Genomic DNA, 24,405 nt, shown 5'->3' with positions numbered 1-24,405 from the left:
GATTGCACCTAGGAACCTAGCTCTTTCTCCAGGACTACGAGTGACTATCTGATTAGATTACTGGTTCAAGTGATGGCATTTTATCCCACTGGCGGATGCACTAGACTATATAGATGAATAAATGATGATGGAGATATTACATCGGACGAATTTCTGTTGGTTTGTCCGTGGGGGCATCCTATTGCTGGGACAGTCCAGGAACCAGCTACATCCAGGAACCAGCTACAGCGGATTAATCATCACCACTCTAACTACTATCGTTAACTTCCAGCTCCTTGATAGAAGTGTAAGCGCGATGACATTACATGGGCTACATTTACTCGCTAATGATCGACGATCCACATTTGACTGAGAGTGGCGTAGTTACTTAGCACTTGATTGAGAAAATCTATCTCACGCCAACGCCTCAACCTCCTCGCACGCAGGATTATCTGAATAAACCTCGGGTGGCCAGAGTTCCGGTCCGAGGCTCCATGGCACCAGAAACCCATCTTGAATTAAGTCTTCTTCCAGCTTTTGTACCGTGGAATGTCTGGCATTTGGCAAGATCTGCCGAAGCCTGGACTCAAGGTCGGGAAACTTCAGCTTCCCGAACAGGCGGCCATCATCAAGTGTAACGGAGGTAAAGATATCGCCGGATAGGGCGGTAAGAATAGCATTGCTATCGTCTTCAGTAGAAGGGATGAGCGCTTCTGTGGAGTTGGCCCAGGCTCTCCGTTCCGAGTCGTTACTGTCGTAATAATCACTGCCATAATCCTCCTCACTCCCAACATATTCCTCATCAGACTGCTCATACTCGGAGCCTCCATATCCGCCATCAACATCCTGGGAATCTTCCTCAGCAGACCTGGTTTCGGGATGTATATCATCAGCTCTGGTATCCTCTGGAATGAAGGCAAGCAGCCGTGAAAACTCCAGTGTAGTCGAGAGTTTAACCGCAGTTTTCAGTCTTTCAAACAACGCAGGAAAATTGACAATATAAAGGAAGAGTGACTGCTGGCTAGCTAGCAGCCGTACAAACAGAGTTAGAAGAAAGGATGTATTCACTTCAATGAACAATGTTCCTCCTGGCAAGAATTTTGAATAGCTGTAATGGATTTGAAATATGTCTAACAGGTCGGGTGAAGAGGCCGTAAGTAAGATAATTTTCCGTTTGGAGAGGTTATAACCCCCTTCGAGAAGACTTATCATAAGATCCAGAGAGTCGCATCTTCCTAGGGGTATAGCTTCATCAAAGAAATTTTCCAGAAGAAGCTCTAATGGATCCTGGGCGAGATAGAATGGAGGGTTCTGTTCTCCAACCGTACCAGTAATTGATTGATTAAAGTTGAAAGTGCTATGTCTGGCATGTTGGGTGGAAGACGTGCTGCCAAGCGTGCAAACGAAAGCAAGATCCTGGGTGGACATTTTCACTTCACCCCATTTGACTGCGTCAATCATAGATTCAAGGAAATATGCTTGATAGAGACTCGAAATCTCCCTGCCCCGCAGAGCAGCGCGGGCGAGCCGGGCAAATCCGGCTCGAGCCTGAGCAAAGAAGCCCTTACGGGCGATCGCGCCCAAGAAATCCGGCTGCAGGTAGAAGGAATTATCATAGATCCATTTCCCCGTTGAATAGAGCGATTGTGCCAGGCCGAACAAATTGTCAATACTTTCTGGAGATAAATAGTTGCGGCACGATTCAAAGAATATACTCGCGCTTCTGAACTCGTGGACGGTGGGTGGGCAGAGGGTGAGGAAACGGTGAGAGAGCGTCTGTGTCTTACCTTCTATCACCAGTCTGCAACAACCAAGAAATCCACGCATGAGGTTCAGACGATGGGTCTCCCGTGGTGATGGGTCTGCACGGCGTATGCGTTGGCCCTCTGTCGTGTTCATGAGAAATTCCTGCGCGGACCGATGTATGAACGTCACAGTCCCATCCGGAGTCACTTCCAGTAAGCCAGCACATCGGATCGGCAACCGCATTGATATTATCTCGCATTCCCTATATAGTGCCTCTTCCAAGGATCCGATTTCCTGTGTCACAAGGGCGGCTGCCATCGATGGATGCAGAGCTAGAGCCAGGAGCAACGGGCTTGCTGCCTGGGTGAGATATTGATTATTTATACATTCCAACATGAGGTTGAAATACCGAGCTGCTGTTTCCCGATAGACAGCCTCGCTGTCGTTGAGCCGTCGCCACATCTGTTGGTAGAGTGTGTCGAGATCGTTGGGGAGCACTTCCAGACGGAGTTCCATCTCGGCGGGGTCGTCGTGGTTTTCATACCCTACTTGCACGCTCTTCAGGGCTAAAGCGACCCATAGAAATACTCCGTCTGCCTTAGAACAGATAGTAGACACCAAGCGGATGAAGGTCTCTGCATCATCAACGTGTAACCTACGCAGAGTATCGTAAGCGTACTTTAGGATGTCGAGTCGGGTCAAATCCTGCACTTGAAGCTGGGGGTAGCTGCGAAAGTATCGTTGCAATGCGGGCTCTGGTCGGCTCGAGACGCAGATTTGTAGGCGCGGCAGAGCACATAGTTGATCCAGAAGGTCGACCAGCGCCATGTACTCGTTCATTTCGTCAAGACCATCCAAGAAGATGCAAACATGCTGTTCACAGGCCGAAATCACATGAACAAAAACAGTACGGAGTTCGATGGTGGACCAATCGCCGGGAAATCTCTTCTGCCTTGAGGCAGGAACCTTCTCCCAGACGACCTGACAGAGATCTGGCTTCGTGGTTAAGATTTGGTGGATCAAAGAGCAAAGGAGTCCTTGCATATTTCGGTCAAGTGACTGCCCTACAGCCCATAGAAAATGGGATAAGACAATGGTAGTTCTGTTTGCATTATTAAGGATGGATTGGGTGCGCGGATTGTTGACTAGAAATTTCATCAGAACGCTCTTTCCCGATCCTGCTTTGCCACTGATCCAGTAAAGTCGTTGCTTAGAGAATTGCAGCCAATCCACAAATCCATCCTGCGTAAGAAAGTCAGCATGATTGTCACACAAGTATGAAAAAAGGCCGCCCTTTCTATACCTGATTATTAGATTCGCTCTTGCCATGTTGAGGATGGAAGATCCAGGAAAAGGTATCGTCGTAATTATCCATAATATGATTCCGCCGAACGTTCATCGTCTCATATTTCAGGCTCCCCAATAGCATTTCATGCTCTTCTTTTTCAAACTGATTTAGTGTAAACTCTTGTAAACGAGATGAAATGTTGTTCTGGAGCTGGTTTGTCCCGGAGGAAAAGCTGGCTTCCACTGATTGCTCAAGAGCTTCTATCTTGCCATCGATATGTCTCGTCACGGTAAGAAACCCTCTCTGAATGAGCTGGTCAAGAGTTGTCTGGTTTCGAGCACAGCCTTCAATGAAACCTTTTAATGCGCGGTCGAGTCTGTCAAAATTGACTTGCTGTTCAAGGAGGAGTGCGTCATTCTTGTTGCTGTAGACTGAGTTAGTAACGAATTGATCACAACAATGCCGGGAACCGGCGTGTAATTACCAGATGCGAACTATGAGTCGATTCTCCAGAATCTGCTGACGATTTTGCATCACTTTCTCCAGTCTCTCGATCCTCCTTTTCCCACCCAGGGCAGCTTTGAACCATCCACGTAAGGCTGCGGAATGTTTTCCTTTGGCTACTGTGCCTGCGATCTTGTCTAGCTCGGCTTTTAACTCCTTTGCAGTCTCCAGACTGCCGTTCGCAATTTCTAACAACTCCTCCTCGTCTTTAACAAGAATTCTACCATTCTCCAAAGAAGTCTTCAATCTCTCCAAGCCTCCTTTTATGTAATCGGTTGTCTGTCCAAGGTCAGAATCCAGAGATCCCGTTTTATAGATTGCTTTAGCCATATGGGCTCCATTTTGCACGAAACCAATCACTTGCATGACATTGCACACAATGCTAAAAACCGCAAGCGCTTCGGCGCCAGACATGGTGTTATGTTACGGGACGAGCAATCGTTTGCAGGTGATCAAAGGGCAATGACGCGGGGCATGGCAGGGCGGTACTAGTGAGGAGCCGCATGACTACATTAATATGTCCAGCTTTTTTGATCAGGCTGATCATTATGTAATCATGCATTAAGTTGAATCAAACTGACTTGATTGGTATCTTATTCAGCTTAATTCATTAACTATTAGCTTTGAGAGTTCTATGTTACGGACTAAGCCCGATTATTCGCTTCAAGAAAGATAGAAAATCTAACGCGCAGAGTCAGGCCAGCTTTTACAATTATGTATATTTCCCTATTCCGTTACTACTCGCAACCAACTCCGTTTATTCCGTTTGATCTTTCTGATCTGTCGATTCTATCAGTTCCGTCCGTTCTTAGGAGAATGCGCGAGGGCAAGCACGGCGGAGCCCGAGCATAAGATAGGCTCAGACCTTTACATTTTGATTCTCTGACATAAGGATACTTACTAGAGAGCGTTTTCTGGAGTTTCCCAGTCTACACGATTTAACTACAGTCTATATTGTTAATCTGTGCAAGTTAGTGGACAGTTTCCATAGTATAAGAACTGTGCGCCGGTGGGCAATGAAGTATACTAATATTTAATTATATGTGATCTCAACTTGTATCATTTGTCTAGTTGGAATCCGGGTTAACACCATAGAGTTTCTTAAGGATGCAAGATCCGAGTTTTTATTAGCTCAATTTATGGAATTAGCGAGCCACTCAAGACTGTTCCTTTGTAGTTTTTTGAGAGTTTGTTCTCTTTGCTGAGATTATTATCGGAGTCTGATGACTTGCTGTACCATTAGGATTTTTGCCAGGTCAGTAAATCAGTATATCAGAATTAGCTATAGGTAAGGCCTGTATCACTATCTATTTCACAGTTATCAGGGTTGCAAGCCTAATATTTACTTAAAGTGACGTCCGAAGATTGAAGATATTGCGAATAAGAAACCAGAAAAGAATGCAGATAAGCAATTATATCAGTCTTATGGGAGGTTGAAGTGGAATAGAAAAAATAGATATTTATCATGGAAGCCTTTCTTAAATTCCTAGAATCTTGGATGACTTCGTTAATTTATCATACTGCTGTCGTGAATCAAAACGACACGGTTAGCGCTCGATGGCTATAGCGCTAGGTGGTGGATCCAAGGGCGTGACGGATTGCGTATAAATAGATTTGAGAATACGTACCAACGTACCACGCAAGCCAAGAATCAAGACTTTTTTAGCCTGGCGTAGCTGCTTACGTACAAAGAAAATAAATATAGGAGAGCATATTAGTCAAACAAGATTATTATTCAAGAGCAGCTACAGAAGTCTTGCAACTTCTATCCAAAATGAACCCATTCCACCTTTGCGGATACAACTCTTTTAAACTCTGCTCAAGCTGATCTGCATCCCGCAAGCGTTCCAACTCCCGCTCAAACGTTTGAATATATTCCCTTGTCCTATCAATCAAGTATGGTCCATCCACCTGAGAAGCTCGTTTATGCCCAGGCACAACAATACTTGGCTTTAAAGCGGCAATCTGGTCTAGTGCGTCAAGCCAATATCTCCTCTTTTCGGGAGTATTGGCTTCGGCCAGAAATTGGTGACAATCGCCGTAGACGATGTCGCCCGCAACAACGAGATCTAGATCAGGAACGTGTAGGAAGGATGAGGCGTCTGTGTCGGAGTGCGAAACGTCAATGCCGAAGAGGCTATGCCCGTCAAGGAAGAATTCGCCTGTTTGTGGAAGGGACTCGGGAACACTTTGTTTCTCTGCTAGGATCTGACCATTCGAAAACCATCCCTGCCATCTAGGAATGGATGCAGCAAGTGTCCTCTCGATCCCAGAAGCCACAGAGGCTGTTGCAACGCATTTCGCGCCAGGAAATCGGTCAAGAATAATCGGATTACCAAAGTAATGATCCCCATGCGCGTGCGTAGTGTAGATGTACTCTAGTTTCGTTCCCGGCGATAGGGTCGCTTTGATCCATTCTGCGAGATCTTCGGCCTGTTTGATTGTTATTGGCGTGTCGACGAGAACGGCCGATTTGGAGCCTTGGATCAGTGTACATGATATTGGGGACCACTATAATTTGGATGGGTCTTGAGAGCCGGTGGCTGCGGGTACTGCTGCTGCGACGTAGACGTCAACCTTGAGAGCGCCGGACATTGTTGTTGTTGTTGTTGTTGTTGTTGTTGTTTGAGTTACTTAATGTGCCAATAAATTCTGCTGGGTTTTTCCATGGCAGATCTGACTACGATATAGATTGATATATCTGGGAGTACTGCGCCGAGGCTCATAGTCGTGATTACTGATCGTGGTTTCAGCACCACTCACCGTGCATTAACTTCTCTAACTCTAATAGATTTCTAATCGAGTAATCTCCCGGAAAAGATATCCGGGGCTTGATTTTACGTGAAAGTGCAATTTCAGTTGATAGCCTGGTTACACAGATGGTGCATCTTCGGATGGCCGAACAGTAAAAAGCTTAGAATTACTTGACTTGTTCAGTAATCAAGATCAAATTTCAACCCACTGAGGCTGGAATTAAATACTTAATATAGTGGTATGATGTATAATTCTTTCACTGTGTAGAGATGAATTCCGAAATTCTGGTAGGAAAGTAGGTCGATCACTAATCATTGAGTACAGTGGCGAACTTCGAGGCGAACAATGGGCAAGATATCCAGGAATGAATCAATATTCTAAAACTATAAGTACTATTATAGCCATCTTTTAATTATATTCATCGGATGAACATACAGCAGTTTAGTGTATTCCGAAGCAAAATTCATTTTCCAAATTAGCCATGTCCAATTCAAGTATCAAAAAAGTGGTCGTCGTCGGAGCGACCGGCAGTGTTGGAAGATCAACAGTCAAGGCCCTGCTGGATGAAGGATTTCAAGTCACCGGCATCACTCGCGAGACATCAAAAGCAACATTGCCAGAAGGTGTGACACACATCAAATCTGATTGGTCCGAAGCATCACTGCACGAAGCTTTCAAGAACCAAGATGCAGTCATTAGCACAATTGGCAGCATCACTCCTGGAGAGGCGTTTGCTCTTCAGAAGCCACTTATCGATGCTGCCATAGCGGCTGGTGTAAAGATCGTCTTCCCATCCGAATACGGCATCGACACTTCGGACCCTTCTGCGCAAGAATATATCCCGTTTCTTGCGGATAAGATCCAGACTCTCGACTACTTGAAGAAGAGGCAAGACTTAATCTCGTGGACAGCGGTAGTCTCAGGGTCAATGTTCGACTGGGGTTTGGCTATCCCTGGCTTTGGAGGATTGAATATCTCCGAGGGCACTGCCACAATCTTTGACGGGGGCGACATTCCCTATGAAGCGACAAATTTATCCCAAGTCGGCAAGGCTATAGCGAAGTGCTTGAAGAAGCCAGAGCTTATCAAGAATCAATATGTCTACGTGAACAGTTTCACGGTCACGCAAAATCGTGTCTTGGCAGCTATTGAAAAGGCAGCCGGACAGAAACTCACAATCTCGGAAAGTACTGTCGACGCGTTATGGGCAGATGGAGCTGAAAGGTTTAAGGCTGGGCAGCCGATGGGGGTTCTGGCTATGATTGCTGGAGCTATCTATGGAAAAGGGGGATTGGCACAATATTCTACGACAAAAGGGCTATGGAATGAGAGATTAGAGTTGCCACAAGAAGACTTGGATGAAGTCGTGAAGCAATATCTAGCTAGAAGTAATTAAAGCGAGATATTACAGTCGTCAACCTAATAATAAAGCCGTTCGCCTCATTATACTCAATACATCCCATACATGTAACATTGATATCCATGGGCTACTTCTCATTTAGGGGAGCACAAATCTGTAATTCACTTGACTTGGGTTACTTCCATCCGACGAAAAACTGCCATTCCCACCCTCCTTGAACAATTCCCCGAGATCTCCCTTTCCACTTCGAGGGACGATTTCGAATGTGCCTTCTACCCGATACGTGGTTGCGTCGAACTTTCCTGTGCCTTGGGTCATGAAGCTCCCCTTTCTGCCTTCAAAATCTTCGGACTCGACGAGATCTGTGAAGACAAACACAGCCGATCCATCCTTTTCAAAATCGGGTCCGGCGGGAAGATATATCATTTGATAGCTGCTGGTGACCGAGGCATTGAGGCCGTCGAGGGCCATTTTCACCGAAGCCGGGGTCAAGCGAGGCAAGATGGATTGAGTGGTAGGGGATCTATCCTCATCCCAAGAGAGGACTCTTGCGGGCGCTGAGAAGACTTTTTGCTGAGACATGGCTATCTTTTCTTGTTCAGTATGAGAGTACTAACGCACAGAGCTGCAAAAATTCCCTTTTGACGGAGGTTGAAAGGATAATGTAGTGTCAGAATCTATGCTCCGGCTTTGAGTCCTAATGTATTTTCGAAGGAATTTTAAAGGGTCAAACCCTTCATATACTAATTCTGCTCCCTCTCGACAGTAACCAATTCGATGTAGACCATCACTCGTATGCCCTAAAGTTAATTCGGAGTCATTCGCGTAATATTTCCGCGTTGGGCTAGATCGGATGCGTCGTTAATCGCGAAATGCACGCGAGGTCACGGGACTGTGGACATTCGTTAACTATTCGATATTTTCTAATCGGTAGGGGATCAAACACGAGAGTCAAATCCCGAAAGTCCCGCCGTGGTCTGAGTGGCTCTCAATCTAGAATAGGATGGTTGTGAATTTAGAACCCGATAGTAGGTGGTGCTACCTCTCTCAATTCACGTTGGCATTACGCTGCTCCATCAACTATCGAGAGGAGAAATAGCAATGCATAATTAGATACCCATTATCCAAGACACATACATTTACTCAGGAGTGTTTGTCAACCCATGGAACCTAGATCAGCTGCAATTTTTCTGGTACTAACAAATTAGGGTTACGAGGTTGGGATTTGAAATTTATAACCGCCCTAGAGCAAGCGTGCCAAAGATTTTCGCTTTCTAAATGGCAGTGGAAAGCCTAGCTAGATTGAAACTGCTCTAAATGGGCCTTGTTCAACTATAAAATTGAAATTTATAATAGCCAAAAGCCATATCACTGTATTAATGCCAGTGGTCGCCCGCACGGCCAACTCGCCCGTATAATGCCCGTTGTCGGATAAATCCGCTGTGGATATTGAATTCGAGATGAAGACGAGATGAAGATTTAAATATGAACAGATTTAAATAAGTCTGTGTGTATGTGTTTTAAGAATGAATTAATTCTCAATTAGGAATTTGTACGAAGAAGTGACAAGAACAGCACGATGGGAGAGCCTCATGTCATAGACGTCGACGCCGTCTTGGGAGAATTGACTCTCCACGAAAAGATCAATCTTCTCTCTGGCACAGATAACTGGCATTTATACGGAGTTGAACGTCTCGGAATACCTGCCGTGAGGGTATCCGATGGACCAAATGGCGTTCGCGGCACCAAGATGTTCAACAGCACACCAGCTGCCTGTCTACCATGCGGAACTGCTCTAGCTGCGACATGGGACGTTGATTTGATCAGACGATCTGGAGAATTACAAGCAGAAGAAGCACTCGCAAAAGGTGTCTCAGTCATTTTAGGTCCCACAACTAACATGCAACGCTCTCCCCTTGGAGGACGTGGATTCGAGTCGTTCAGTGAGGATCCTGTGCTTGCTGGCTGCATGTCGGCAGCAGTCATATCGGGTATTCAAAGCAAAGGAGTTGCAGCAACCTTGAAACATTTTGTCTGCAATGATCAGGAGCATGAACGAATGAGTCAGGATTCTCGGGTAAGCGAACGAGCACTTAGAGAGATTTACACTTTGCCGTTTCAAATTGCCCAATTGAAAGCTGCGCCGTGGGCCTATATGGCGAGCTACAACAGGGTTAATGGGACGCATGTGAGTGAAAGCTATGATATGCTCCAAGGCATTATTCGGGATGAGTGGGGATTTGATGGCTTGATCATGAGTGATTGGTGAGCGCTTTTTCTGAAGTCGTACCGATAACAACACTGACTCTATAGGCGAGGAACATACTCCACAGCAGCAGCTCTGAAAGCAGGATTAGACCTGGAAATGCCGGGTCCGACCCTAATGAGAGGGGCCTTGATCAATCATGCACTTGTGTGCGGAAAACTCACACTTGATGACATTGATATCAGTGTTCGAAGAATTCTGGCCTTTATCAACAAAGTTTTACCTCTTAGAATACCGTCAAATGCCCCAGAAATGACAATTGATACTACTGAGACCTCACAACGTCTTCGCGAGATCGCTGCGGCATCGGTTGTTCTACTGAAAAATGACAAAAGTGTTCTTCCATTCCGAAAAGACAAATCAGTATGTTAATTAAAACATTTATTCCGTATAAGAACGCTACTAATGTTTTCTATAGATTGCTATCATCGGTCCAAATGCAAAGATTGCGGCTTATTCTGGCGGCGGTAGTGCAAGCTTACATCCTTATTACGCTGTTACCCCTTTTGACGGCATCTCATCTCAAGCACAGGAAGAAGTACTACATGCTATCGGTTGTACAGCCTGCAAAAAGCTTCCTCAGATTACGGAAATGATCAAAGACATGAAAATGTTCGTCTATGCTACCTCTAGTTCCGCCAGTACGTCACGACAAAGCATAGACGAAATCTCGATCACAAGCGCCGACATGTATCTTTTTGATTACGTGCCCAAACTACTTCCCCATGACCACCGAGGAGCGTGGTATGCAGCTTTTATAGGCACATTGATACCTGATGCTGATGGAGAGTACATGTTCAGTGTCAGCGTCGCAGGAACAGCAAAGCTTTTTGTGGATGATAAGCTTGTTGTGGATGCCATGACTGAGCAAACCGCCGGTGGCAGTTTTTTTGGCTATGGTACGACGGAGATTTGTGGCAGTATTATACTCAACAAAGGATGTTCCTACATTGTCAGAGTTGAATTTGGTTCTATTGCAACCAGTCTACTTCCCGGTCCAGGAGCAGACTCTGTGGCTGGKGGAGGKATTCGAATTGGCTGTCAATTTCAGATGAATGCAGAAGAAGAGTTAGCCAAAGCCGTTGAAATTGCCAAACAAGTCGACCAGGTCGTTATCGTTGCAGGTCTAAATGTGAGCATGCCCCCTTATGTTCCTTAGAATTGCATAACTAACTAGCTCTGCAGGCTGATTGGGAGTCAGAAGGCTACGATAGAGATACCATGGATTTACCAGGCCACACAGACAAGCTTATCAAAGCAATACTTTCTGCAAACCACAACACAGCCATTGTGATTCAATCCGGAACACCGGTGAGCATGCCTTGGGTTAATTCAGCCCCAGCCATACTGCAAGCCTGGTATGGGGGCAACGAAACCGGAAACGCAATCGCCGATATCCTATACGGAGACGTCAACCCGAGTGGGAAGTTGCCTCTTACTTTTCCCATCCGGCTTGAGGATAATCCCGCGTATCTGAACTTTGGCTCAGAGAAGGGAAGAACGCTGTATAGAGAAGATGTTTACATTGGATATCGATGGTATGAATCTATCAAACGGAATGTATGCTTTCCGTTCGGGCATGGTCTCTCCTACACCCATTTTACTTTCGACAACCTGACCGTCAAAGTCTCGGAGGGTGATGATAGACTTGCCGTTACAGTCGTGGTAGAGAATACAGGGAATCACAGCGGCGCTCATACAGTTCAGGTTTATGTCTCGCAGCACAATCCTTCTATCAAAAGACCAGTGAAAGAACTCAAGGGCTTCAGCAAGGTGTCTCTAGCTCCTGCCGAGAGGAAGGAGGTCGAAATCATTATGAGTCTGAAGTATGCGACTAGCTTCTGGGATGAGCGAAAGCATGCGTGGACAATGGAAAAAGATACCTTCGACATGTACGTCGGTTCGAGCTCGGCGGATAAGTCATTTCTGAAGCGTTCGTTTGAGACCTCAAAGACAGCGTGGTGGAAGGGGTTATAGACCATTTTACGTGCGGCCATTGATTATTTTCCACGGACTTATTGATCACCTACCAAATTTTGCAAATACAAATTCTTCTCTTAAACGGATAGTGTTTATCAATTATTCCAATTCTGCTTCTATAATTGTAGCTACATTAGAACGAGTAATTGATGAACCACCGATGACAGCTGACAACTTGTCTTATTCATAAGGGCTTAGGGCTACGCCATGTTTTGGAACCATATCGGCTGAAAGTTCGAAAGTATAAAGATAGCACTATCTCATTTTAAGTACCAATAGGTGCCTTTCTATCTACAATAGCTCCTAAAAGAATAATATGTTGCAAGGCTATTATCAATTTAGCGAAGTCGGGATTGAACTTAGGGCTAAATATCCGGAAAATGAGATCGGGCTCGTTATCAAGTTCATCATCAATAGTATTTGCGCTTGGGTGGACAATGATACGTATTAAAAGGACAGCGACAATGCTTGAATTCAACCCTTATCTTGGTGGAGCAAGACGACCATACTTTATCGTTCTATGCGTTCTATCAATTGTCGGCAACTTTCGAAAGAGATTCTTACAGGATCACTTTACCGCTATCCTAAGTGTGGTGAGCATGGCGCATAAATCCATTCACCTGCTCTCATTGAATAGCGAGCATGCCTCGCTATAGGGTATTACTAAGAAACCTTTTTATTAAACTAGTATACACAGCTTTATATAATAATCCTATATAGTAGCCCATACTAAATATTTTTCTTTCTTATAATTAGCTGTAATCCTGAGCTATCCTTTGGCTCAGTGCAAACTAATGAGAGGGACGTTAATCATGACGAAGTGCAAACGTTAAAGGTGCAGTAGAAGATCTAGCGGATTCAAACCCACTGAGGTTGTCACCTAGGCCACAGCCATCCCGGAAAATGACCAGCAACCGGTTGTCAATAGCCGGCTAGATATTTGGTGTCCGTTCGTAATCTGGGAATAGCTTCATGTCGTGGGTTGCCGAACAATAATCAGTGAATCTCTACATGTCATTTTGACTATGAAGAGCACTGTTATCAATATCTGTGACGACTCGCCCGAACATGCTCATGAGGTCAGCTCATAAAATTTAAAAAGAGCTTGTTTTGAGCACATTGGAGTATCTTGGTAGATGTTGTAGAGGGCTTTTCAAAGTAGGTTTTTGTACGCATTCGATATCCGGAGTATGACCGATGCGGAGAATATACCTCCAGAGGAAATATCAACTCAGATGACATCCTCAGGCTTCTTTTGTGATATGGATATTTGACTGTCTGAAAAGCCGCCCAGTGATTTGTATTGCCGACCTCAAATTGCCGGCCTCAAGATCGTTCTTTTCCAAATCGGAAATTCGGCAATTCGTATCAGATTTGCAGGCTACAACAACACTATTCAGCCTTCTTTAAGACTTTCTTCAATGGACGTGAGACTGCTTTACTTTCCACTTTTCAGCCTCGATACTTTATCGAAAGACGGGTAGTCTATATTCATCCTGAATGAATTTTGTACCCTTGCCTAGCTCTACCTTCAATCGCTTCCTCACAAGCTCAGGGTTATGTCGTCACTGGTTGCCTTAGTCGGTATATTAATCGCCCTCTTTTTACTTGGGCGAATAGTGCAGAGAATCCTCTTCGCGAAGCAATACAGATTTCCAAACGTTGTACCAGGATGGCCGATCATTGGGAATTTTCTGGACGTTCCCTACCCAGCTGGTATGTGGGGCGTCGAGATGGCGAAGAAATACGGTGAAATGTACGATTATCTCAACCTCAGGGCATGATGATGGTCCGATTCTAATCTCCATGAACATGAGACAGGTTCACACTCAACCTTGGAGGGAAAAGGATGGTTTACCTCAACTCATCGCGTGTGGTCAATGACCTGCTGGAAAAGAGATCTGCTATTTATTCCTCCCGACCGTCACGGCCAATGCTCGAAGGTATCATGTCTGGAGGATACCGTATCGTATTCATGCCATCCAGCGATCGATGGCGAGCGCAGCGCAAAATCATGCATTCGATCCTGAACACACAGCAGGCCGAAACGAAGTTCATTCCCTTCCAGGATCTAGAAGCGAAACAATTAGTGTACGATCTATACTTGGATCCGGTCAACTACCATGCGGCTGGCCAACGCTACTCAAACTCTATCATCCTGAGCGTCGTTCTTGGGAGGAGGGCAAAAAAAGATGATGAACTACTGAAATTTATTTTGGATTATACCCCGGTTTTGGGGACCTACATGTTCAACCCACTACAAAATCCTGCAGATTATGTCACCATTCTCACACATCTCCCAAAGCGGCTACAGTGGTGGAGGCCATTTGGAGAGACCTTTTTTAGAAACCATGTTAAGTATAAGAGCCCCTATCAGTATGCTGTATAAACATTTGGCTAACCAAAGATCTCAGGATTTTTCAAAAAGAGTACGATGCACTTCTTGACCGAATGAACAGGGGCGTCGCAAAGCCTTGCTTTGCGGTGGACATGATACAAGGGGAGTCGAAGAAAGAATTTCAAATGGACAATGCCCAAAAGATTTACACCTGGACTTCACTTATTGAGGCAGGAAGTGACACATCTCGCACTGCCATTCTACAGATGATCGCAGGCGCTGCTTGTTATCCGGAGTGGGCGAGAAAGGCTCGAACCATTCTAGATGCTGTCTGCGGGACAGATGCCACGAGATTGCCTTCCCTGAATGATCGGGCCAAATTACCATACATTTCGGCGGTGGTAAAAGAGACCCTGCGATGGCGGCCTTTCCTGCAAAGCGGTGTGCCTCATGTTCTGATCAAAGATGATGAGTACGAAGGTTATCGATTTCCAGCTGGCACTGAATTCACCTGGAATGCTTATGCTATTGCCCTCAACGAATCAGAATATCCAGATCCATTAACATTCAACCCAGACAGGTTTTTAGACGATGACTTGGATAAACTCACGAAAGGACATTGGGCCTTTGGAGCCGGTACGCTCATACTTTAATCTCCCACGAGGAAAATATTGACTACTTTTAGGACGACGCGTCTGTGTGGGATTCAACGTTGGCGCAAACAACATTTGGCTAGCCGCGGCGTGTATCCTGTACTGTTTCGATATTGAGCAAGACCCTGTAAGTGGACCACCAACCCCGGTGAAACTGTTGTTTATTAATCAATACAGGACAATCCAATCGACCAATTCAATACTCCATGGGATGATCCATCGCGGCCGCCGTTTAGTGTGAAGATCAAGCCTCGTAGCGAGGCACATAGAGCTCTGATCGAACGGGAAGGAAAGATTGCTTCAGATATACAGTATTAGATGAGATATTCGCTCAGTGTCGTCTTAATACGTGTATAGAAGCAATTCTGCCTGGATTTGGCTTTCTCCTTTTAAAGGCGTGATTGACAGCTGTCCATTAGAAGTTCACGACATTCTACGTATTCAAATCCTTTTTCACCTGTTCACATTGCCTTTCTTAATCGTTGAAGTAAAATTAAAAGTGTGTTCTAACCTTTTTTTGGGTATACTCGTCGCTCTGACGGTCGAAACCTACGGACCTGGTGTGGTTACCCAAATCCAACGTGCCAGCGGTTGTCAACAAGCCGTTTTATGGGGTAAATGCATGCTAAATATCTAGTTCTAGATTTTAAACTCATTCTTTGTTTGAGACTTATCGACGGAACTCCCCATGACTGACCCAAGGCCAGGGCGCCGAGCATCCAATATTTGTAAAAATGAATTGGGTTGTAACAAGCCTCTGTCCTGGGAGGCACCTATCATAGCGACCCTGTTAATACTGCCTCTGCCATCTCCAATTTTATGAAAGGCTCTTCCTCGGATAAGCGAGGACTCTTAGTCGTCTTGGAGGCCGTATGTACTTTATTCCTCACTCTTTATAGATTCTCACGTATCCGTGGGAAACGATAGCTGACCCGGTGCAGTTACTTCTGAATGAACTAGCACCATGAGGTATCCCGTTGAAGGTGGCGTCAAGGCTGCTGGTGTTTACCGGTTCAACAGATGGTTTGCCTACTTGCTCCGGCAACGCCGGCGGCGCAAACAAGATCTGCATTTTGCGCGTCAACAATAACGCCCTCGCTGTTCTTTTTGGCGACTGTACTGCCTCCACTATTTCCGCTACTAAGAAGAGAGTTGTTGATAACCGTCACATGATTCGCGGTATCCTCAAGTCTGTTGAGGCTCCTGAGATTAAGGCTGAGGAGTACGCTGCTGGGTGAGACAGGTAGTACAAGCCTTATTTCGCCACAAGGATGGGAGTAGCTAGAGCTCCATTAGTATGAAAAGACGAGTGGGCTAGACTGGGACGACAAGTGCGATGGAAGGAGGGAATTCGGGTGGATGGTCTTTCTGATATAAACATATTGTATTTACAGCTAAATTATATTTTCCATAACAAGATCGTCAATCCAACTTAGTCACAGGTGGTCGAGAACGCTTGCTGTGTGGTATTCGCTATAAGTCTAGCTTTTAAATAGCAGTGATCTACTCAATGCTATATTGATTTCCTGTAAGAAAGTTTTAAAAATTGCATACATACAAAAATAAAGATAATAGGATCGGCGATTACTGTCTCTCCAAGTGGACAGCATGGGGTGCATGGATAAAAACTGTGTATTTGAGTAGTGAGTGAGTACCCTTCTTCCTAGTGGTTGGCCTGTTGCAGCGAGAGATGCCTCTCGATATTGCTCAATTCAAGAAATCCCACTATTCTCTAGACCTGATAGTAAGACCCTATGATTCCTGGTTGGTGTGCGCTTGTGCCCAATCGGTGTTCTATGAACCGGTCTTAGGAAAAATGTTAAGCAACGAGCCAGTTGCGAGCTCTCACTTACCTGGCCAAGCACATTTTGCAGTCTATCCAGCTCTTCAGAGGCCCACAAACCCAGCCACTGAGGCCTTGACAAGGTGAGGCCAGTCTCGGTGTCGATACCTCTATCGCTCATGATAAGCACAGCCTGCCCGTTGGCCTTGACATCAAACATTGTCTGCATGATAATGTGTACGCAGCCTGCTACAGTGTTCAATGGCGCATTGACACTCTTAAGCAAGTCAATCGCTGCAGCGATCATAGGAGTATCCGTTGCCACAGGACATATGGAGTTGATTCGAATGCCAAAATTCTTAATAGCCAGTGGCCGAAGGGAACGGACGATTCCTATGATTCCGTGTTTGCTTGCAGAATACCCTACCAATCCTGGCGCTTCTTGGAACCCGTTTGCCGAGGACAATAGTATCAGCGACCTAGACGGCCCTGCACCTTGTGCTGTTGTATCAACGCCTTCTTTCAGATAAGCGAGAGCGATTCGAGTAAAGTACAGACATGCTGTGAGATTGACATCGACGACATCTGTTGTCGCTTTTGGGACCTGTAACACAATCCTTCACTCTTTAGATGCTGGCGGGTGAGACGTTCCAAAAAGGGACTGGCAGTGACGCACCTGTTGAACGTTCTCAAGATTAAGATTTGCAGCGCTGAACCAGCCTTTCTGATCTGACACTCCCGCAGTGAAAATGGCATAATCGACACGACCATGCTGCTCGAACGCATATTTAAACATCGCTAGTTGTGCAGCATAGTCGCGTCCATCGACTGGGAATGAGCTGACAGTGCCACGCGAACTGTTTGCACTAGAATTCAATTGTTCCTCTAGGGTCTTGCAACCTACTGCGTTGATATCACCGAAATATACGTGTGCTCCCCGACTGAAGAGCTTGGAGACGAGACCTGCACCTATACCACTGGCACCACCTAGAGAATAAATATTTAGAATTCAAGAATGTGAAAAACCCTGGGGTGAGACTTGTATGTATACCACACAACACAACAACTTTATCTTTAGGCGCAGAGCCTAGCAATGCCTCATCGATGGATATTTCAGCCATGATTGATGAATTTTTGAGAGCTGCTTAGCACGTAATCCAGGAGGCGTACCGCTTCGGGTGGATGGATATAAGACTGATTATGTATTACTTCCAAGATCTTCAATATGGTTCGTTGGGCTTCAATGAGGTTCGACACCGACGATATGTCTTAAACTCCCCAGTCGTAAACCTATCAACTACCTATCTGAGTGCGGGGCCGACGTATGAAAGAGGCGTGTATTTTACGCTCGCATAGGTACATTTTGAGGCTTTCTTGGACTTGGAAAAGCCGTGATTTTTGTCCTTTTTGGCCGGATCTGGACGAGATCAAAAAAAGTTATTGCCGTCCTTTGATCCCCAAATTGCCGGTGAATCGTGTGAGAGAATGATTACACCTAGCCTCAAATTAACTTTCCATCAGTAGCAGTACCTAATTCTTGGGATTTTTGCAGGAAACATTGCGAAAGTTTGGTCACTGCATAGCGATTCCTATTGTCTCTGATGTCGATGCGAGCATTACAGAGCTCTAGTTTGCTGATCTAGAGCTACAGAAGTATAACCCTGACAAGAAATAGCTCGAGTGCAGGGAGATACTGAGTAGGGTTTCCAAAGGTGCTGATATTCTTCTTAACCTATTCAAAAGCTAAATACCTATCTTGAAACCTGCAGATGCCCACTACCCCATCTCCTGAGGTTTCAGTCCTCTCTAATAGTACTAGAGACTAAGGACTTAAATATACTACATCCATGACTACGATCTGAGATAGCGTGTTTCCAGGACAGCTATTGTTTAGTCAACTGTCTTCCTTACACTTACTGCGGCATCATTTCGTCCGAACTGAGCGGCGTTCCTCCGGGCCCGGAATTTCGACACTGGATCGGACTTAACGATATTCGGGCTTTCGCCCTAATTACAGAACGCCTCGAAGACGGGTTTCTGATTGCAAGTCTACCATAGTGTACATCCGAGCCATTCCATGCCATATTTCCGATACATTTCTGGTGCATCGGCTGCATTTAACCCTTGGATGCCCACAGAGAGTGTTTGTCTTGATTGTTTCCTTGGAGCTGTTATCGAAAACTACAATACCCCGGACCATGGAAAAAATTCATGTCCAGAGCTTGGCTTATGTGCATTACCAGCATCCTGATCTGGAGCAGGCACTAAGGTTTCTGTCTGATTTTGGACTCGTGGAAGCTCAGCGCGACGGTGGAAAGGTATTTCTACGCGGCTATGGGGTTGACCCATACTGTTACATCGCCGAGACATCGCCTGATGGCGCCCGACATTTCAAAGGCGCATATTTCAGAGCACAGGACTTGCAACAGTTGCACAAAGCAGCGTCTCTCTATGGTGGATCACCTGTATGCGAGAACTACGGCCCAGGGGGCGGTCAAGTTGTCACATTGACAGATCCAAATGGGATAAGCGTCGGTGTGATAGCAGGCCAAGCACTGCGCAACATCAATGCACGGGATGAAGAGGCTGGGACACTCGAATTAACACCCCAGGTGGCAAATAGCGTAATCCAAAAGCCTAGAAAAGGTGATACGCGTCGTTTCAAACTTGGCGCCAGCCCAGTTCACAAATTTGGTCACTACGGCATCAATGTCCCTATCGTCAAATATAAGGAGACACTTGAATGGTACACTACAGTATTTAACTTGAGCCCGACAGACTGCATATACGATCCAGTTAGTGGAGAAGACACTACGTGTTTTACCCATATTGACCTGGGAAGCGAGTTCACTGACCACCACGTACGTCTCATTATGCTTTCGTGTGTTTTTAAAATGGTACTGTTTCCCAAGGATTTTGTAACTGACTTTGAAGGACAGAGCTTTTTTGTAGCTGGGAAGAAGGATGCCACAAAGGCTTACGTTCATCATTCAAGCTTTGAAGTCAATGATTTTGACACTCAGACACTTGGACACGACTGGCTCATGAAAAATGGCTGGACGAATTGTTGGGGTATTGGAAGACATGTGCTTGGCAGTCAGATATTTGATTACTGGTACAATATCCCATTCATGTCAGTAGTTTACTTGCCTTTTTCGATGCTGACTCCGATAATGTCTAGGTTTGACCCGTCTGGGAATGTGGTGGAACATTACTCTGATGGCGACTTGGTCAACAAAGGCTCCTCTGTCGCAAGAGAGCCTGCAGCGCCTAGCAGTCTTTATGTCTGGGGTCCAAATCTGCCGTTAGCATTCATGTCCGGAAAGATGGAAGATGCCGGCAAGGTATTAGTAGCTCCTCCAGATGCATCAAACGCCAAGGCAGCTCACTACCAGACGAAGTCTACAGCAGCATAGGCGGGCTGGAGCTAGTTTCTAGAAAGAGTCAATTATAACAAAATAAAACCCTACCACATTTCGTCACATTTGGATCAATCGTGTTTTCGAGAACCAAGTCAAAATGTCATGATAGCGACAATTGGCCAAGGTTGATGAAAATAAGCACTAGACGGTTGGTTAAGCTAATACACAGTTACCACACGATTATGCGCTTTCCTAAGTGTGACTAAAGCTAGTACTCAGTTGGCCATTCCTGAGCTGGTGCTTTAACATGCCGTTTCAACAGTAAATACTATTTTTAGTATTGATATTACAGAAATATGATGGGTGAAAACGCTGAATGAGAAGTTTCTCTATGCTTTTTCTTTTCTGAGATCCCAAGGAAACAAAATTTAACCCCAGGCTAGGTGGCGGAATTTTCAGAGATATGATTACCGAATTCATACCGTCATCGTCTTTGAGCAGCCGTATTGCTGACGACCCAAACCAGATCCCTGATCAGAAGCACTAACATACTGATAGAAGCCTATGGTCTGCTTTAATTCAAGAGCGTTGTCAGTACACTTTAAAGCTTATTTGCATATCCATATGAACGACCAATAAGTTCGTACGGACGAAGAAAAGTCCCCAAAATCGAACATAGCTATTCCATGTAATAATAATATACATAAGCTGAGGGTCCAGAGTAGTCCCTTAGCAAGAAATCCGATCCTAGTGCATATTCTACGGTTGATCTCGTTGATGAGTGTGTACTAACCCTATAATATCATTCTGTCAATATCAAGTTCTTCAGGAGGATTAGGCATCTATTCTTACTTTGGAGAAGGTTTCCAATATTCCAAAACCGTCCAAAATGCTTCAGGATTAGCCGCTCAAGTTCTTCCTCGATGCTAGGCGGTGTCGAGTATTGTATGGTGTTTTGGTCCCTCCCCATATACCGCGCTTATCGGAGAGTCATCCATGACGGCCCAACAAGTACATATATCAACGTCGGCGGAGACAAAGCTATGAACTCAGGCGACCAAGACCATCGCCGAAATATCTGAAAGACTTCGGCCCCGATCTGATGATAATATTTAAGTTTTTCAGCTGGAATAACTGGGCCTCCTGATTGAGACGGAGGCATGCCTGATTCATCAATAAAGCGATTTGATGATGTAAAAATTGGCGCATAAGAAGATTCTGTTCTCAAGAGACCTATTATTATCCTTGTTCTAGAAGAAATGAGTTAGAAAAGAAAGCAAGATATACCGGAAAGAGAGTAATGACAACTCACGTGAAAATCATCAACTGTGTGAAGATTATCCAACTGTTTCTCCTATACGATGATTCCTGATAAGTAATGGAATCAAGGCGGGTCCTAAACCTTTCATAAAAGAGGAGATAGAAGCAGGACACAACAGTTTCGGCCTCGTCAACCTGACTAGGCAGGGCTATGTTCTGACCTAAGCCGTGCACATGAACCATGATGTAATTACTAATTAGAAACCATGCGCGCTCGTCTTGATTGGGAGAGTCCCTCAGTACATGCCAACAAGTCAGGAAATTGGAATCGAAAACACTTGGTGTCAACTGTTCGGAAAACCAAGCGTCATCTGACACTGGTAGCTGAACATGAAATTTGATCTTGTCAATTGAGAATGGCTTCCGGGATGATACCGAATGAAAAGCGTCCAGTTCCCAGATACACCACCAAAGTCGACGGCCCTCCTCTTTTAGTACCCACGATTGAGGAGACAATGTGGTAGATGTCTTTGTTGAATCATCCTTGTCAATTTCATTCAGTCCCAGTCTGTATGCATGTCTCATACAAACATCGACAAGGGGCTCGGATGCTTTAGGTGGTCTATCAGTCAAAGTGTAGTATGCTAGCATGACACAGCCTTGAAGAAACTGTATTGTTGGCTCTCCTGCGTCAACAGCGGCTTCCATATTGTTATAGAGGGCATGAGCCTTTCCGGCGAATAAAGCACCTTTCTCCATAATTGAAATAGACCGAAAATACGATGAAGAGGAGTAGCGCGCAGACAGGGACATCATCGAATAGAGCAAGAACATAGTTTCCCTCGTAAGGTTGTGGTATTTATTGCGGGAACCGTTAGTCACAAATTGTTGATAGAACCTTGGCCGGTGGAGGAGTGGCATGAAAAACTGAACTCTCTCGAAGTACAGATCAATCCTAGCAATTAGCATAAGTATTTTTCTTTCTCCTGAGTGTTTCTGCTTCAATTGATAGTGCCTCACTCACAGATTATCCACTACGATTGCCGGTACATCTAATGAATATGAATTATAAGCAGCTCTCGGTAATGCTTCCAGACTTGGACTCGACTGAAGGTGTACAGGTAACCCAGTCGCTACCGGGTCAGGTAAATCAGTGAGAGCAGCAGCGTCTCCACTGGGCGCTATAATTCCGGTGCAGCTGTCCATGGTTGTGACGTCGTATGACTCGTCAGTTCCCATATTGTTGCATTCATGCCAAAGCTCGGGAATAGTAGCTTGGACAAAGCTGTATATCTCTTCATCAGTCAAGGCAACTTGTTCGGGGAAAGTCTGCGTCATGGCTGTTAATACATCAAAGGTATTGGTATTGCCTATCGAATTTTCATGGTGTGTAGTGGTATCCACAGGTGTGGAATCGTCAATATGAGAATGGAAACTTGGGCTGGGATTGTCGGTGCGCTGTTCCAGGCTGGATGAGACGGATGCTGGGCTGAACACTGGGGCCTCAAATTAGAACACTTGGCTTGAAGGGAATCTTTTCGTAGCAAGCATACTGATATCGTTGACGCTCTCTGGCACTGTATTTCTATTTCTGTTGTTCCCTACTTCGCGGCGCTTCCGGGCCGCGTAGACGCATAGTGTCTGTGTTCTCGCACACTGAGAACAAGTTGGCCTCGCAGCATTACCTATTCAAGGTAAGAGACGTGCTGAGTTGGGTTTGATGAAAGTTATATGTGTATATACTTGCATTTGACCTTTTTTCTACGATGCCAGCCTTTAGAAACAGAATCCTAATATTTGTATTCGCAGATGCTTACCGTTTACACCCCTGACAAGCTCGATTAATTGTTTGGGCATGACGCATGGCGATTATGTGATTTGTAGATACAGGACTTAGAGGGACAATAGAACGAATTCAAAATGTAGATGACGAGAAGTGGTGGTTGAAAGCTCTGTTGTCCTCCCTCGCACCGATGGGGGAGCCTGTACGGGGAGGATTTTTGTGGGGTAAGTCGAACGGGGTAAGCCTAAACTTAGGGTATTTGATTCCTGGAGATCTAAGGCCTCCAGGTTTACCAGCCCCGTCACTTCTGCCCTCAAGTGACTCCCGATTGGCCGTACTGTGGAGTTTGCACTTTCCTGGCGCGAAAATTTTCTGAAACCTTAATACCCAATACCCAAGACTTGTTTCGTGGTACTGTACGGAGTACGTAACGTACGCAGCTCTCAAATAATCGCCGCTCAGCACCACATACCAGATGACCTGTAATTATGAACACGCTGACGACTAACTCGTGGGGGTTAGATTTGGTGGGTAGTATCCCCATATTAGTATGTTTTGAATAGTGCGACGAGTGACTTTATTGCTAACCGCATTCCGAAGCTCCTCATATTTTATATGAGGATTTTGAATAACCCTGTATGAAGCTTGCATATACGAGCCCTCATGCGAGTGTCAGGTCCCTGACGCACAGTACGGGGTTTTGGAGACATTTTTATTCGAAAATGTAGATTTACAGGTGTTACATACAAATTTGTATACGACGTAATATGTGTAGTACGGGCAAAGCCATTGAACGCTTCCAAGCATTAAGCCTGGCACTCCGATAAGAAATCAAGGAACTTCCATATTCTAGTACTCATTTCGGGAGGAATGATAGATACAATAACAGTTGTTCTAGCTATCTCAAATGTCTGATGTCCCGGCAATTTGTCCGGCTTATCAATATTGGCCCAGTCGTACCTACCAATCCTTTCTTTCACGCGATTAGGACCACTAAATTGTCTATTTTAGCCATAGAACCCAGAATATTGTTCTTACCGTGCACAAGAGAGGATAATTTCCTCGTAAGTTTCTACTATGACGCCAGTTCAATAATCTATATCTAATACTGGAAGGACATATATTCACACCCATTTCTTTTAGAGTCGGCTTCTTAATCTAAGAGCAGCCATTGATAATATTTCGTGAAATAGCCCGGTCCATTTAAGATGCCATGAAATTCCCAGCCTTGCAATTGAAACGGATCCTTATCTCAGCACAGCAAGGAAAAGGAAAGCTCGGACATTTCTTTTACGGTAGGCATTTTTGTTAGACCTTTCTAAAAGGTGTGTGAGATCCACATACCCACA

At 45.2% G+C, this 24,405-nt stretch overlaps 8 protein-coding genes across 8 annotated transcripts; 4 read left to right on the top strand and 4 right to left on the bottom strand.

Annotated features, from left to right (window-relative positions):
• Positions 1 to 393: 393 nt before the first annotated feature.
• On the bottom strand, positions 394 to 3,931 carry BHQ10_009274 (uncharacterized protein; the record flags this gene model as incomplete). The annotated part of the gene is made up of 4 exons (XM_040882172.1): positions 394 to 2,318; positions 2,385 to 2,967; positions 3,029 to 3,437; positions 3,498 to 3,931. 4 exons carry the CDS (start codon positions 3,929 to 3,931, stop codon positions 394 to 396), a joined length of 3,351 nt encoding a protein of 1,116 aa, XP_040737776.1.
• A 1,317-nt stretch (positions 3,932 to 5,248) lies between these two features.
• Positions 5,249 to 6,112, bottom strand: BHQ10_009273 (uncharacterized protein; the record flags this gene model as incomplete). Its single annotated transcript, XM_040882171.1, has 2 exons — positions 5,249 to 6,028; positions 6,089 to 6,112. The coding sequence occupies 2 exons, from the start codon at positions 6,110 to 6,112 to the stop codon at positions 5,249 to 5,251; spliced, it is 804 nt and encodes a 267-aa protein (XP_040737775.1).
• Positions 6,113 to 6,752: 640 nt separating this feature from the next.
• On the top strand, positions 6,753 to 7,667 carry BHQ10_009272 (uncharacterized protein; the record flags this gene model as incomplete). Its single annotated transcript, XM_040882170.1, has 1 exon — positions 6,753 to 7,667. One exon carries the CDS (start codon positions 6,753 to 6,755, stop codon positions 7,665 to 7,667), a length of 915 nt encoding a protein of 304 aa, XP_040737774.1.
• A 102-nt stretch (positions 7,668 to 7,769) lies between these two features.
• BHQ10_009271 (uncharacterized protein) lies at positions 7,770 to 8,102 on the bottom strand (the record flags this gene model as incomplete). The annotated part of the gene is made up of 1 exon (XM_040882169.1): positions 7,770 to 8,102. One exon carries the CDS (start codon positions 8,100 to 8,102, stop codon positions 7,770 to 7,772), a length of 333 nt encoding a protein of 110 aa, XP_040737773.1.
• A 1,108-nt stretch (positions 8,103 to 9,210) lies between these two features.
• On the top strand, positions 9,211 to 11,874 carry BHQ10_009270 (uncharacterized protein; the record flags this gene model as incomplete). Its single annotated transcript, XM_040882168.1, has 4 exons — positions 9,211 to 9,896; positions 9,945 to 10,260; positions 10,316 to 11,029; positions 11,083 to 11,874. The coding sequence occupies 4 exons, from the start codon at positions 9,211 to 9,213 to the stop codon at positions 11,872 to 11,874; spliced, it is 2,508 nt and encodes an 835-aa protein (XP_040737772.1).
• A 1,721-nt stretch (positions 11,875 to 13,595) lies between these two features.
• Positions 13,596 to 15,186, top strand: BHQ10_009269 (uncharacterized protein; the record flags this gene model as incomplete). Its single annotated transcript, XM_040882166.1, has 5 exons — positions 13,596 to 13,633; positions 13,699 to 14,253; positions 14,337 to 14,851; positions 14,901 to 14,995; positions 15,046 to 15,186. The coding sequence occupies 5 exons, from the start codon at positions 13,596 to 13,598 to the stop codon at positions 15,184 to 15,186; spliced, it is 1,344 nt and encodes a 447-aa protein (XP_040737771.1).
• Positions 15,187 to 16,620: 1,434 nt separating this feature from the next.
• BHQ10_009268 (uncharacterized protein) lies at positions 16,621 to 17,772 on the bottom strand (the record flags this gene model as incomplete). The annotated part of the gene is made up of 4 exons (XM_040882165.1): positions 16,621 to 16,662; positions 16,722 to 17,255; positions 17,328 to 17,638; positions 17,703 to 17,772. 4 exons carry the CDS (start codon positions 17,770 to 17,772, stop codon positions 16,621 to 16,623), a joined length of 957 nt encoding a protein of 318 aa, XP_040737770.1.
• A 1,077-nt stretch (positions 17,773 to 18,849) lies between these two features.
• BHQ10_009267 (uncharacterized protein) lies at positions 18,850 to 20,067 on the top strand (the record flags this gene model as incomplete). Its single annotated transcript, XM_040882164.1, has 3 exons — positions 18,850 to 19,512; positions 19,591 to 19,784; positions 19,833 to 20,067. 3 exons carry the CDS (start codon positions 18,850 to 18,852, stop codon positions 20,065 to 20,067), a joined length of 1,092 nt encoding a protein of 363 aa, XP_040737769.1.
• Between the last annotated feature and the right edge of the window lie 4,338 nt (positions 20,068 to 24,405).

This window comes from Talaromyces amestolkiae, assembly GCF_001896365.1.
Source record: "Talaromyces amestolkiae strain CIB chromosome Unknown scaffold23.1, whole genome shotgun sequence".
Lineage (NCBI taxonomy): Eukaryota > Fungi > Ascomycota > Eurotiomycetes > Eurotiales > Trichocomaceae > Talaromyces > Talaromyces amestolkiae.
The sequence above is the reverse complement of the archived record's forward strand: the minus strand, read 5'-3'. Positions and strand labels throughout refer to the sequence as shown.